The following is a 15,364-nucleotide window of genomic DNA, read 5'->3' on the forward strand; positions in this document are numbered from 1 at the left end:
CCTGAGGGGACCAGTGAGGGACGGGGCGAGAAGGAGATGGGGTCAGATGATGAAAGGAGAAGGCACTGGTGATCTCGCTCTGATGGAGATTGAGGTGATGAGCTCCCCATCACTGGAGTAGTCGAGCCTGTTGGAGATGCCCTTGCGGTGTGAGGAGGTGGCTTAAATGGCCTCTAAGCTTCCCTCTGAGTTTTCTGTTTTTGTAATTCTGACGATTGGCTCCGTTGTGCTTTAAGGCGTGGCCTTTGTTTTTCTGTTTTTGTGATAACTTACGCACAGGCAAGCAGTTTTGGGCAGATGTTTGTAGAAATAGGAGCAGTGAAGCAGAGAGACTGTGGCATGGATGGGGTGAATCCGGGTTTCAATTCTAGTTCTGTTCTTACTCTGTGTGACCCAGGGCACGTCACATCACTGCTCTGAGCCTCAGCATCCTTGAGGCAGACTTCCTAATAGCCCTGCCTCCACAAGTGGCCGTGAGATTTGCATGAAGCATGGAGGGCAGTGCTTAGTACAGTGCCTGTCACACGCAGTACCTAACAGACAGTGGTGACAGCCGTGGCTGCCCTTACTGCCACCGTGCCCCGAAAGGCAGAGCAGAGCCTCAGGAGTCTGCCCGCCCGGGTCCAGACCAGCTGCGTGACCTTGGGCGAGTTACCCACAGTCCGCTGAGAGGTCAGGCCAGCCTCTGCCTGATGCTCTTTGTCCAAACACACCTCTGCACTATTGGAATTTCTCTGATCAGCTCACGTTGGTGCTCCATATGCATTTATGTCTCTGAATTTCGGCAGTTTCATCCAGCACCCAGGATCACACGCAATGACCCCAAGAAAGAGTTCACATGCTCCCAGAAAACCCCGTTATCGTACCAGCTCCCCGGTCGCCTTTGTTTTTCAACGTTTTTTTTTTTTTTTTTTTTTTTTTATTTATTTATTTTGGGACAGAGAGAGACAGAGCGTGAACGGGGGAGGGGCAGAGAGAGAGGGAGACACAGAATCGGAAACAGGCTCCGAGCCGTCCGCCCAGAGCCCGACGCGGGGCTCGAACTCACGGACCGCGAGATCGTGACCTGGCTGAAGTCGGACACTTAACCGACGGCGCCACCCAGGCGCCCCTGCCTTTGTATGTGGGGGGGGCAGTTTGGAGGGGTCCATTTGATAGGAGTCAACCTTCTCAGAGAGAAATCAGGTTTATCCCGAGCCTTTGAATTTCCAGTAGGAATTTGGCTTGTGATGAACTTAGTAATTTGTCAGGAGGACACGGAGGGAGGATTGTCCCAAGTCTGGTCCCACGTGCCTGTCTTTTTCTTAGTTAGGAATTTTCTCCAGCAGTGTCTTTGAAGTTAGTGGTGTAAAAGATGATTACTCACCCATCCACAGCTCATAACCTCAGCAGAGGCTGGCCCATTTCAGATGTCTGTGGAAACCTTTGCCTGCAAAACACAGGCCAAGAAAGGGAACCACTTTGTCTCTGAAGTGGAGTCCTGGGGAGAGAGGGGTAGCTGTGGCGAAGTGGGTACTGGGAGGGGGAAGTCTTTGTTAAGCCTTTGGCTTGCTAACCACGAGCGGTGACTGTGGCCACGTCCTACACCAGCTCGGAGCCTCAGTTCAGTCCCTTGAAAAAGAGTGACAGTAATACCGTTGATGCATAGGCTGATGTAGGGATTACATCTTGTAGTGTCAATGAAATGTTTCATCAACTGGAATGTACCACAGAAGAGTGAGATCTTATTAAATTGGTGGACCATGATTTGTTTCCTAGGTGATCAGTTCCGCCACTGATCCACTTGAGGTCTTGTGGTAGGCGAATAATCATAGTATTAATCTTTATAGAGATAAAAAATACTTGGCATCCCATTCATTCTTTACCAGTTAAGGAACTTCATCAATTCATTCATGAAATACACATTTAGGACGCAAAATACACGCAAAATATTGACATTATTGTTCCTGTCAGCACACGGAACGTTAACAAGTGCCACCTACAGTTATGTTACTGTTTCTATTGTTGAGATTTAAAAATTTTTTTTTAATGTTTATTTATTTTTGAGACAGAGAGAGACAGAGCGTGAACAGGGGAGGGGCAGAGAGAGAGAGGGAGACACAGAATCCGAAACAGGCTCCAGGCTCCGAGCCGTCAGCCCAGAGCCCGACGCGGGGCTCGAACCCACGGACCGCGAGATCGTGACCTGAGCCGAAGTCGGACGCCCAACCGACCGAGCCACCCAGGCGCCCCGAGATTTTCATATACTATTATGAGAGGGCTCAGACAAGCAATGAAAACTGAGGCGGAGTCTTTGGTCTCCAGGAGCTCATGATTTAACAGAGATAGAAAACATAAGGAAATTGTAGTGCAGTCTATTCGTAGAACAGTAGACTTATTAGTGGAACAGGCTGGCAGTAGTGGAGGTGGGAGCCTCAGAAGGGTGTGCGTAGGAAGTGACATCTGAGTTACGTCTTAAAGGATGACATGAGTTCACTGCGTGAATAAACTGACTTCATTTACCAAGCATATGTCAGATGAGAGGAACACCGTCGTACAACACGGGGTGATTGCCTAGACCTCCAGACGTGAGTTTGGGGTGGTAGGGAGTAGAAGGAAGAGAGATGTGACTGAGGAGGTAGGTAAGGGAGGCAGCAGACAGATCTCGAGAAACGTTGGAGGCCATGTTTTGGCTGGATGTGTTTTCCGGGGAGAGCGTCCACTTATGATGGTAGAACCTGAGATTTAGACTCGAAAGAGTATTTGTTTTAATTTTCCTTCTATCAGGTCCTTTCTAGGTGGACATTCAGTCTACCTGAACACCAGTCGGGGACAACATTTAACACTTCAAGTTGGGCAGTCCCATGGGTAGCGGGGCCAGTTCCCGAGATGGAGAGTGTAAGAAGGGAACCAGGTGAAGACCGTGGCTAAGGATGGAAGTAAGAGTAAGCCCTCAGCTTTCAACAGGCTGAGTTTGGGATAGGTCGTGGCCACCTGCTGGGAGGGGTCTGCTAAGCACGGACTGTCTCTGCATGGCGCTTGGGTGAAGCTTCCGGCCTGGAGATGTGCTGATGGTCATCAGTGTGTCAGTACTTAAAGTCATGGGGACAGTGAGATTGCCCGTGGAGAGTGTGTCGGATATCAACAGTGAAGGTCAAGGACAGACCCCTGAGGAACAACAGCACGGAAGGGAAGAGAAGGAGAGAAGCCAGGAGAAGCAGGAGGAAGATAGGAGGCATGCTGGTGGCGTGGGGTGTCACGGAAACCAGGGAAGGGAGATGTGACCAACAACTTCAAGGACGATGGGGACTACAGACATTCACTGGGCTAGGCAAGCACTTTATGAATGTAGTGGGATGATGAGGGAAAAAGCGAAATAGTAGTGATTTGAGAAAGTACAAGCTACAAGCTTTTCCCAAGAATGTTGGCTCTGAATAAAGAGAGAGCAAGATTGACAGCTAAAGGAGAAGGTGGCCCATTGGTTGGTAACTATCTGTCTTGGGTCGTGAACCCCCCCGATAATGTATTGAAACAGTATGTCCCTCCATACATACCAGATTTTGCCTCTATTTTCAGAAAATCAGCCCTGGAAATCTAACCCCCAAGGTAAGAAACTGTGGGGTAGAATAACGTCTTGTTTTCAAGGGGGGCATTTGAGTGTGTTTTTATGCTAAGTCAAGTGTCAGTGTCCAGGGATGGACCGAAGACAGAGGAGGGGTGGGAGCAGGACTGGCCTGGGGGTGTGATTGGTTGCGGATGCCCCTGGGGGGGCGGTGAGAAAGAACGAGCTCTAGAACACAGATGGGGGAACCCGTCCCAACAGCCATCCTTCCTCTGTCTAGGAGAAAGAAAGAAAGAAGACGGGATGATTCATAGAGAGTGGAGAGGGGGACACAGAGTTGAGGACAATGCTGAGAACCGTCCCTCTTTTCTCTGGGAGGCGAGAGGTCGGGCACCTGCTGAAGGTGCTGGGGCTGGACGGAGCAACAGGCCCCAGAGGTGGTGGATAGAGAGAACAGAAGGCGGTGAGGACGAGGGTGCCAAGGTGTTGACGGTTCAGGTGAGGCCGGGGATCCGGAAGTTGTGAAGGTGCCGACCTGTCCGGGGAAGTGGCTTGAGTTGTGCTCAGCTGACCAAGACAAGCTGCAGACAAAGCAGTCCCTTGGGTTAATCCAACCAGGAAGACGGGGTTGAGGGCACTGGCAAAAGGGAAGTTGAAACAGCGGACCAGTGGGTGGCCCTGGCTTCGGACAGACCTGTGAAGACGGGTGCCCTAGAGGGGGGAGGAGAGTGGCATCACAGCAGAAGTCGGGAGCCGGTTTAGGGTGTGGATGTGGCCGTGGGCGTTGTGGGCTGGAATGAGTGGACATGAATGTCTCTGGGACTAAAGGGGTCAGGAAACAGACCAGAGTGGTGAGTGGACCATCGACAGTCCCCGTAGATGGTAAACTCACCCAAGACTTCAGCAGGGTCTGGGTGGAAATGAAAGTTGTGAGCTGAAAATTATGGCAAAGAATTTGAAGAATGTGGTCGAATGACCAGGCATGCCCTATTGAGGGTAATTAATGAGAAAGACTAGAAGTTTCCATAGTCAGGAGGTTGTGACCCAAAGCAGGGGAAAGGGGACATTAGGACCATGGTAAGGGCCCTGTTTCCAGGACACAACACTGGGGAGGGGAGAGCTAGGGTCAGGGATCAGCTGTGACAGCAGTGACGTGATTTCAGCAGGAGGCTGGATCCGGAGCGAGATGAGGCCACGTGGGTGTGGAGAAGACAGGTGGGCTTACATTCTTCTCTTGGATTAGTGGCTTACCTTGTATTCTCGGACAGGTCACGGTTGCCAATTTTTCATTCTACCAAATAAGAACAATGTTGAAAAAACAAAGCAAACGAATCATCATCTTTTTGTAAAAGAGTTAGGAAGCACACCCATCGACACAACAAAAAAGCAATTTTACCTCCCAGATGATGTCTCCCAGACCAGCCCTCATTTCTGAAGAAAGCACAAAACTCCTTGTCAAGTTGCCTGTTGCAGTTCTGGGTCCCAGAACGTAGACCCACCCCCCCCCCCCCCGCCCCCCGCCCCAAACCCTTGTGCCACGTGCATCTGAAGCCCACGGCCCTGACAGCCCAGTGTTGGCAACCCACAGCCTACAGCCTGCTGCTGTGCAACCCGTGAGCTAAGAAGGGCCTCGGGCAGTTTTAAAGGATTGTATAAAAAGATAGAGAAGAGAATGTGCAAGAGAGAACAAACGTGGCCAGCGAAGCTTGAAATGTTTACTGTCTGGCCTCTAACCGAGAAATCTTGCCGGCCCCTGGCCTGGCCTGAAGAATGGTTGTCTTCTCTTTATCCCAAGTCCCTGAACTGTGTCACTGGGTCTTTCCTGGTCCTCCTGGGCCACAAGGCTGGAGCTCTGCCCCATTGTGTGATAGTCCTGACCGGGGAGGTGAGGGAGTGTCAACAGTCATATCAGTGCTATTGATGTTTGTGGTTTGGTTGAAGATGCCTTTATCTTATTTTATTTTATTTTATTTTATTTTATTTTATTTTATTTTATTTCATTGCATTGTATTTTAATTATTTTAATTATTATTAATTATTTTAATAATTCAATTATTATTTATTTACAATTATTATTTTATTGTTATTATTAATTAATTAATTATTAATTATTAATCATTACTTTAATTAATTTTAATGATATTTATTATTTAATAATTTTAATAATTTTAATTATTATTATTTTAAATTGTTATTTTATTAAATTATTATTTGTGTGAGAGAGGGGAAGAGGGGCAGAGGGAGAGAGAGAGAGAGGGAATCTTAAGCAAGTTCCACGCTAAGCATGGAACCTGACATGGGGCTCGATCCCATGACCCTGGGATCATGACCTGAGCTGAAATCTAGAGGCAGACACTCAACCGACTGAGCCACCCAGGCACCCCTACAACGCCCTATTTTACAAGCATATATGCCCTTGTGCATTGAGCAACACGGCCTAGAGGGAGGAGCTCTGGCTTTGGAGGTTGAGACAAAGGGCGTCAAGTCTTTAATAAATGTTGTTGAGCACTTATTATGCACCAAGCCTTTTGCAGGGATTAATCCATTCAGCCCTCACCCTGTGTCCAGAGGGTGACTGGACACTGACTTTTTCATGCCATGACCCACATTGGGGATGATGACGTCTGCATTCAGATAGCCAGGTGAGAGGACCCGCCCTAGCTGCCTCCACCCCTGCCCCCCAGGGAGGCTAGAAGGATCAGTAGCAGACTGTGGCCCTTAACATATGGGAAGTTCTGCCCTAGGACACAGGTGACATGACTATTCCAGTTCATAGTTCCAGTTATCACAAGATAACGTTTGAAACTTAGAGTGTAATTTATGCAAAGTCAGAGCTGGTGGTAGGCAGAGCCAAGATTCAGCCAGCCAGAATCCTTCCGGAATGATCCCTCTTTAAAGCATGCAATGCCAGGGGCACTTGGGTGGCTCAGTCGGTTAAGCATCTAACTCCTGGTTTCAGCTCAGGTCACGATCTCACGGTTTGTGGGATTGAGCCCCTCATTGGGCTCTGCACTGACAGTGGGGAGCCTGCTTGGGATTCTCTCTCTCCCTCTCTCCCTGCCCCTCCCCTGCTCGCACGTTCTCTCTCTCAAAATAAATAAATAAACTTAAAAGAGCATGGAATGCCGCCTCTCTGAGCAGAGGTGACCGCAAAGCCATGTTCACAGTCGTGTGTGTATTAAACAAAACATCACATACAGCACATTGTGGTGTGGCTAGTAAATAGGAAATTCTTAATATTGGCCACTGTAATTGTATTACTTTACATGGTAAGTCTTATCATCGGGACTGGCTTTTCCATGTCCAGGCACAACAGTGAGGCACAGGAGACTGTCTGTGAATCAAGGAAAGGATGTTTCTACTGAGTATTCACCCGCCGAATTAATCCGTTAGGGTTGCCACAGCAAAATGCTGCAGACTGGGTCTGAAACAAGGGGAATTTGTTCTCTCACAGCTCTGGAGGCTGGAGTCCAAGATCAAGGTGTGGGCAGGGCTGGTTCCTTCAGAGAGCCACGAGCGTTGGCTCTGTTCCAGAACCATCTCCTAGGCTTGTAGACGGCCGTCTTCTCCCTGTGTCTTCACATCGCCTTCCCCGAATGTGCCACGCTGTGTCCGAATGTCCCCTTTCTATGAGGACACCAGTCATTCTGGATTAGGGGCCATTCTCATGGTCTCATTTTAACTCGATTACCTCGGCAAAGACCCTATCTCCAAATAGGGTCATATTACCAATGACTGGGGGTTAGGATTTCAAAGTATGACTCTTGAGGGAACACATTCCAACCCACAGGACTCACTGTCATCCCTCGGCTAAGCTCTGGAGATGCAAAGGGAAAGACAAAGCTGTGGCTGCCTGGAGAGCTCATAAATGGCGATTTGGAGGCTGAACAGAAGTAAACATGTCTCTAGGTATTTTTCTGGCGTTATACGTTGCAAAAGAGGCCTGGAGGGGTCTGCTGCTTCTCCCTGAAGAAATGCCAGACCCACAGGCACCTCAGGTCCTATTTGTATCTTTCAAGCCATCACACGATAACACGGATCTCTCTTTCTCTTTCTCTCTATCTCCCCCACTGTCTCTCTGTAATCAAAAGAACATCTGGTTTTTTTCTGAGGGCTAGCAAGGGCAAAAACAGCCCAGTATGATGTGGTTCTCATTTGAAAGACAGCGTCTGGTGAGAAATCAGGATGTCTGACTGTTAGTCCTGTCCCATAATGACTGCGCGTAGGGGGATCGTCTCAGCAGACAGCGCCTGTGGCTGTGTAGCTGTGAAAGCCGGATCAGACGGTCGGTTACGGCCTGCTCCCGTTCAAGGTCGTGGTGCCTTCCTGGTGCCTGAAATACTCTTCCTGCTCAAAAGGCTTCCAACTTGGATGTTTTACCCCAGCCAGCCGGCCTGGGCATAGAAACCGCCTCCAGCCTTCCTCAGGCTTTCTCCGTATTCAGCGCCCATCACTTTGATAAGTGCCGAGGGGCTGATGGGAATTCTTTTTGGTTCTGAGTGCGAGAGAAATAGAGCGAATCCTGTATTTTCAGATGCTATAGAGCTTGCACTCATTATTTATTTATTTTTTTTAGATCTTTTCATTAACAAAATGGGTCTGTGATTATTTGAATGGTGGGAGAGGTGAGTATTTGCTACTGGTCTGATAGGTCTGCACTTTGATGTGCTTCGGAAACTCTGGCGAGCACGCCCGCAGTTTTCCAATGAGAGAAAGGAGGGCCAGAGCAGGAACTGACACCCGGTTACCCGGCCAGCCAGCAACTGACCCGTACCTTCTGTAGTAGCATAGGTTTGCAGGCGTGTGTGCGTGTGTGTGCGTGGCTAGGGTAAAGCTATTTTTAATGGTTGAAAAAACCCTCTAAGCCTTGAAATCAAAATCAAGCATTTCCTCCTTTAACTGGTATCGGGATAGAAAGGTAGGAAGGAATACAGGAAGGAAGGAAGGGGAGAGAGGGAAGAAAAACAGAACAGGATTAACCATGATTTTCCATATATTTGAAAATTTCAAATATACTGGAGTCTCGTGATTTTGTTTTTACTTAGTCTACATTTGAAGGAAATACAGTGTTTTCCAGAAAGGAGCAGAAGTAGCTGGATATTCCTGGAGGCCAACCTATGTCGAGGTTGCAGCCCATGCTGCCTCAGAGTCATGGAGGGGTCCGCCCTGCCACCTGCTGCTTTCTGCCCTCCGCCCTCCCTCCGCTCTGCCCCCATCCACATCAACAACTCTGCGGCGTGCGGTAGAATGCCAGGCCACAGAGCTGACCAAGGCTCAAATGCTGACCCGGCACCTCTTAGCTGTGTGGCCTGGAGCACATCATCGGCCCTCTCTGGGACTCACTTTTCTCTTCTGTAAAATGGGGATAGAATGCACGTGCTGCTGGCGAGGAGGGCTGATCTGTGGGTCACTACCCCACTGAGGGGGCCCCAGGCTATCGTGAGGCAGAGGCGAAACCGCACAGCTCCTGAGCATTCCCCTGTGACCTTGGAGAGTCCCCTGTGACCTTTCCTCCCTGTGGCTCTGTGTCCCTATCTGACACGTTTGGTGTGTGGGCGAGAGTGGGGAGCACCCAGGCGCCCCCTGCGAAGGTGGGGGGTGTCATGCATCTGGACTCCGCAGTGAGCGTGCCCTGCCGACCATGGCTTTGCCTGTTTCCCCGAGGACGGTGGGCAGTGAGTGCTGTAGTCAGATGGGGTGGGGGGGGGGGTGCCCTGGCTGCAGCGCGACGGTGGCTCGAGAGGGGCAAGAGTGGCCAGAGGGAGGTGTCAGTAGGCGGAGTGAAACTGAGGGGGCTGGAATCTGGGTGGGAAAGAAGGAATTGTTCCCAGAGGGGCCGAGCAGGCAGAAGGGACAGGGCAAGGTGAGGCCATAGGACCGTAGGATGTCGGGGGTGGGGGGGCATGGTGGGGGGGGATTTCCTGAGGAACAAGAACACCACGTGGGGGTAAACACCGGCATGGAGGGCTGAGTGAGGGTTTCGTTTTGGGTTGTGCTGAGCTCATAAAACCTTGTTGCTGTATTCAGCAGCGGATCTGCTGTGGAAACTGAGGCCCAGTGAGTAGTCAGGCAGGCATGCTGGCTGGTTCTACTGTGCCTATGACCAGTCGGAGGAGTCACCCGGCCAGAGGGCAGAGAATGAGGGATGGATGGGCAGGAAGCCAGGTGCCCAGGGACCAGGCTGGGGTGGGGCAAGAGGGAGCAGGGATTGGAAAGAGGGCAGGATGTCACTGGCAGTGCTTTGGGCTCCTATACGCCTTAAGGAACTTCCCCCTCACCCCCCATACTTGGGTGTGGCTCAGCCCTTCATAGTTTTTGAGAAAACAGACCGAAATGCCTCAGAGGTGATGCGATTGGCTGCGTTCACTAAGCTCCGCCCCCTGCACCTGCGTGGTGGGGGGCAGGGGGGTCACCTACCCCCGTGGCTTCATTTCTGACTACCGCTCTCGGAGGAGGTTTTCAGGGTGTCCCCGGTTTGCCGAGGAGGAAACAGAGGCTCAGAGAGAAGGAGGGGGCTGCCCAAATTCACGGAGCTGTTGGATGGGGATCTGGGATAAACTCAGGGAACCCGGAAGCTTCACCACATGGGTCTCATTCATGACCTGCGCTCAGAGCCCACCATTCCTTACAGCTGCTTGACGTGTTCACTCCTCGCCTGGCTTCGGGCAGTTTCAGGGGCAGGCTCATCACCCCCCTGTACTCTCCCCTTCCCGGTAGTGGCTCCTGGGGAGTTTCCCTGGGGGCAGCAGAATCTAGCACAGCTAGAGCGCACGTCCATGGGGCTGTGGGGCAGCCAAGCCCTGGGTACCCCAGGAGGCATCCGTTCTTACCAGGCTGGGCGGTCATTCTAGGGGAGCCAACCTTCGTCTTTTCCTCTGCCCACTTCCCTCCCTCTGCTCTGGGGGAAGGGACTAGTATCTTGAGGCCGACTCAGAAGGGCTCCAAGCAAAGAGGCTGATGAGCACACTTACACCAGGATGTTAGTGGTCACATGCCATATTCACTTGAAGGCATTGTGTTTATTAGAGATTCAGAGAAAGGGCAATGTTTAAGACAAAGACATGAGGGGCACCTGGGTGGCTCAGTCGGTTGAGCGACCGACTTCGGCTCAGGTCATGATCTCGCGGTCCGTGAGTTCGAGCCCCGCGTCGGGCTCTCAGAGCCTGGAGCCTGTTTCGGATTCTGTGTCTCCCTCTCTCTCTGCCCCTCCCCCGTTCATGCTCTGTCTCTCTCTGTCCCAAAAATAAATAAAAAACGTTGGAAAAAAAAAAAAAAAAAAAAAAGACAAAGACATGAGGTTTTTTAAAGAATGGAGTTTCTCAGAGTGGTTAAGGAACTTTCCCAGGGACACACAGCATCAGGGTGAGTGAGATTGGATCCCAGAACTGTCTCTTTTCACCAGCCTAAGCAGTTTCACCATCAGTAATGGCCAAAAAAAAAAAAAAAAAGGAATATTTCAGAAACCGAGGAAGGCAATTTTCACAACTTGGTTGTATGTCAAACTCAGCTGGAAAACTAGTAAGGAGCACAGAGGCGAAGGCTCGTTGACGTGGGGACAGCACCTGGGCTGTGGAATTTGTACCAAGTTCTTTGTATTCACCAAAGTTTGAGAATTACTGATGGAAAGTAGAAAGGATCCTAAACTTTTTAGCTAATTAGCCCGTTTTTCCGGGCTCTACCTTTTTGCTATCAGGTCTAGCACCTGGAATGTAGGAGGAGGCCGCCGAGTGGTTGTTGAATAAATGGACAAATCTAGAACTCAACTGGTTACCGCAGAGGACTGCTCAACCAGAGACCCCCGGAGGCAGGTCACTGCTACATCTGCAATCCAGTTTGGGCCCCATTTCCAAAGTAGCCCCATGGACGAGAGCCTGCCCTTCAACCATGTCTTCGAGTTACATTGAGGGAGTTCAGGATCCTTTTAGAAAATAAACACACACAAATAAAGGGCTTTCCTTTACGCCAACAGTAACTGTTTTAAAAATAGAATGGGGCAAACGTTCCATTCCATTCTTAATGAAATCAAACCCTAAACATAATACAATCTAAAATCTTCCCAAGTTCGTTTTTAATTTGAAGGACATTCCAATTAATATCCCAAAAGAGCTTTCTTGAAACTTAATATAATGGCTTTGAATTTCATCTGGTAGAATGAGTAGCCAAAAATAGCCAAGAAATATATTTTTAAATTTTTTTTCTTCTTCTTATTTTTAATGTTTATTTTTAAGAGAGAGAGAGAGAGAGAGAGAGAGAGTGTGAGCAGGGGAGAAGCAGAGAGAAAGGGAGACACAGAATCCAAAGCAGGCTCCAGGCTCTGAGCTGTCAGCACAGAGCCCAACACGGGCTTGAACCCACAAACTGCGGGATCATGACCTGAGCTGAAGTCGGATGCCCAACAGAGCCACCCCAAGAAATATTTTTTAAAGAGAAAGTAATCTGGGAAGGCTTTGATGATAAAATGCTTAAAGCAGCATGAGGGCAGGGCTAGAATTTACAAACAGATGAATAAAAGAAAAGGTTACCCAGCAGACAAAATTCATTTATATGTAAGTACTTAATATATGATACACATGGGATTTCAAATTCAAGGGGAGATTTTTTTTTTAAAGGTGATGCTGGCATTGCAGTGTATAAAATATATTTGAAACAGAAGGGGAGGAAGGAAACTCATCAATATGCCACAGATAACACCCTTTGGGAGGGTCTGATGGTAAACTCCCCCCCCTCCCCAAATGCTTCCAAGATCCCCCCAGCTTCCAGGCTATATCGTAGGTTTACATGCACAAAGAACTTGTTCTCGGAATTTGCATGAGATGCATGAGCCCCAGATGCTGGGTTCTGCACAACAGCAGCCGCCCGTCCTAGGGTCCCCGCCAGCTGGGGGGAAGGGGACAGGACAAGGGTGTGGCAGAGACTTGGCTCCAGGCCCTGGGGTGGCGACGGATGAGCGGACTCTCACTTTAGAGATGAAATTTACCCTTCAATTCTAAGCGCTTTCCCCCAGACATCAAGCTAAACACGGAGTGCGGCCAAGGCTTCCATTTTAAGCCCGTAATTGGCAGGATGGTCCTGCAACCCCATCATAAGTCTTCTGTGAAATTGCATATTGCATATTGCCTAAAAATATGCAGCTCAGTTTGGTCATGTTGCAAAAACGCCACTTGTACTGACCATGAAAATAGTAACGCGTGGAGGACGTGTAAGAAAATGAGAGCCCGGGGTCTGCGGCAGAGAAGCTGGGTCCCAAGGTCAGAAAGACGTGGCTCTGGATTCTGAGGACGGCCCCACAGCTCCAGGAGGGGGTTCACCTTCTCCGGCTGAGTCCATCAGAAGTCTCGTATCATTATTTGATGACTTCTTTGGATAAACCCTTTTACTCTCTTGTTTCTTTTCTTTTTTTCTTTTTATTAAGCAGAAAAAGGTGTGGTCTAGGTTGTTTTACCATTCTAATTTTAGCGCCCTGGGCGTCAAAGGCAGATTGGAGATAAAAATGACAGGCTTCCTTATATAGCTAAGAGTGTGGTACCTTTTCATACCTGGGGACAATTTTCCAGGAAAGGTGCTCAGCTGTTTAGGAAGCTTGGAGGGGGTGGAAAGAGTGTTGGCCGAGAGCCAAGAGGGCTGGTTCTGTGTCTGGCTTGGTCAAGTTCAACTTGGAAAGTCACGTAGCCTTTCTGTTTCTGACTCATTTGTGAAGGAGGCCTTGGAGTCCCTACCCCACCCCTCAGGCGGAGCTCCGTGGGAATCAGACGTAATATTTTGCAGATGGGAAAACTGAGACACTGGGTTCACACGCTTAAAGCGCTTAGCTGATAAGTGACAGCACTTTGCAAACTGTAAATTGCTACACCTAAGGTGGCCGTGCTCTTCTGCTAGCCCAAGTGAGATAAATGGTCACAAGTAGTTACTGTAGGGATAGAACCACTGTGGTCTTCTGACAACGAAACGAGAGACAGAAAGGAAAAGTAAATGAACACATAGATTTTTCTCCATTAACGATCAGTGATGCACCCCCCAAACAGATCTGGAGAATACTAGAGTTAATGCTCCCAGCGATCACGGAGGGCTGGGTTGGGAGGCAGTGTTTTGCCCGTTTTAGTGCTCTTTGTGGACAGAAAAATGCATTCATCCACCTAGACCCACAGTCCTCCTTCATAGTGGAAGCTTCAGGTCCCCGTTCAGGGTCACCTCTGTCCTCACAGGGACACTGGTTGCTCTGGCAGGTCTCTTCGACCGTGCCAAGCCATATGTCTGACAGCTGCACCTGAGTCCCTCCCTGCTGGTGTGACAGATGTACAGATGGCGGGAGGCAGCGCCCTGGAGCCGCGGAGGGCATGGGCTGTGTGCATGCAAAGCCCGGGTTTCGCTCTCACCCCACCCCTGAAGAATGGAACTCTCTGGGGCGAGCCCAGTTAACGTCTCTGCATCTCATTTCCTTCATCTTTAAAGAGGATGTTTTAGCTGCTGATTTCCAGGAAACAAACTCAGTGATGGAGATTTGCATGCAGGATGTTTTGTGCGCGGGGCTCGTGGCACCTGTAAGGAAGCGAGGGGGCAGCGGGAGACGTAGGGCTTCTGTGCCGACCAAACCCCGGCCCCGTGGATCCCTTGGTGAGCTCTGAAGCTGGGCTGGCCCTGCAGAGTCATCCCGTCTTGGGGCAGGCCTGTTCGCACCCACACGGACTAGTTTGGGGACACAGGCTGACCCTGAGAGGGGCGGTGGCTCACCTAGATCACAGGCAGGTCCTGGAGGGGACGCGGCTAAGAGCCCCCAGACACCAGCTTCCCAGCGCTGGGGAGATGAGAGGCTGGGTCCTGAAAGGTGGCCCGGGCTGCACGCCACAGCGTCCGTTATGAAGGCAGTGGTCTTTGCTCCATTCGAGGGCTTGGGGAGGATTAAGTGACACCGTGTCTGGGAAGCCCTACATCCGCTATTGTCATCGTTACCTAGCTTCGTTCTGATTGTTGAGTCGTGACACCTACGTTACGATGCTGGCCTTCTCTGTTTTACTTCTCCCGCGCTCTACTGGGAGCTTCTTAATAGAAACAGCCATGGTTTGTTGTTGTTGTTGTCTTATCTTCGTATCCATAGACTTGGGCATAGAACTTGGCTCCTAAAAACTTGTACTAAATCACTGTAGATGGAAACATGGATCAAGGGATGGGGTCACAGGAGAATGGAGGCCGCAGGGAAGATGCCCTGGGGCTGCTTCTTCGGGGTGCCAGGTGGCACCCCATTGTCTTTCTCATCACAACATGGAAAGCTCCACGTGACTAACGTCCCCTGCTCTCCCTCCTAGTCGCTCTGGGCTCCTGGCAGTCCCTGGCCCTCTCTGCAGCAGTTGTTGACCCGTCCATCAGGAACTTTGATGTTGCCCATGTTAGCACTGCCGCCACCAGGGACTTCTCTGATGCCAGAGACTTCTGTTTGTTGGGTAAGGGGAGTTTCCCACCCCCCACCTCCCTCCAAGGTAGGGTGGTTAATTGGGACGGGGCCTCACACAGCACTGCCAACGTCTTGACCTCGGAAGCATGTGGGAGACCCCAAGATGGCCTGGCGTGCTGGGCAGGAAGGGATGAACCTGGGGACAGACTCTGGGTGCGCCCTCCTCTGTAGTACCCCCATCCTCCTGCAGGGCGGACCATAGTCAAGGTCTCCAAGGGAGTAAGCTGGCCAGAAAGAGAACAACGTTGAGCCAGGTCAGAAGATGATGAGAGGAAGGATCTAGGAGGCTAGTCGGAGACAGAGGAGATGAGCAGAAGCCGGGAGAGCTGTCCTCAGATTATAGATGGGCCATCATGGCAAGGAAGAAATGTACTTGT

The 15,364-nt window shown here is 50.2% G+C and overlaps 1 protein-coding gene across 1 annotated transcript in view; it reads left to right on the forward strand.

Moving 5' to 3' along the window:
- The window catches only part of TG (thyroglobulin), a 253,848-nt gene that overhangs the window by 114,274 nt on the left and 124,210 nt on the right, over positions 1–15,364 (forward strand). Inside the window, exon 36 of the mRNA XM_058699138.1 lies at positions 14,842–14,976. Within this exon, the coding sequence (XP_058555121.1) occupies positions 14,842–14,976 (135 nt within the window). The remainder of the gene's footprint in view (positions 1–14,841; positions 14,977–15,364) is intronic.

The sequence above is a fragment of the Neofelis nebulosa genome, chromosome 14, assembly GCF_028018385.1.
Source record: "Neofelis nebulosa isolate mNeoNeb1 chromosome 14, mNeoNeb1.pri, whole genome shotgun sequence".
NCBI lineage: Eukaryota > Metazoa > Chordata > Mammalia > Carnivora > Felidae > Neofelis > Neofelis nebulosa.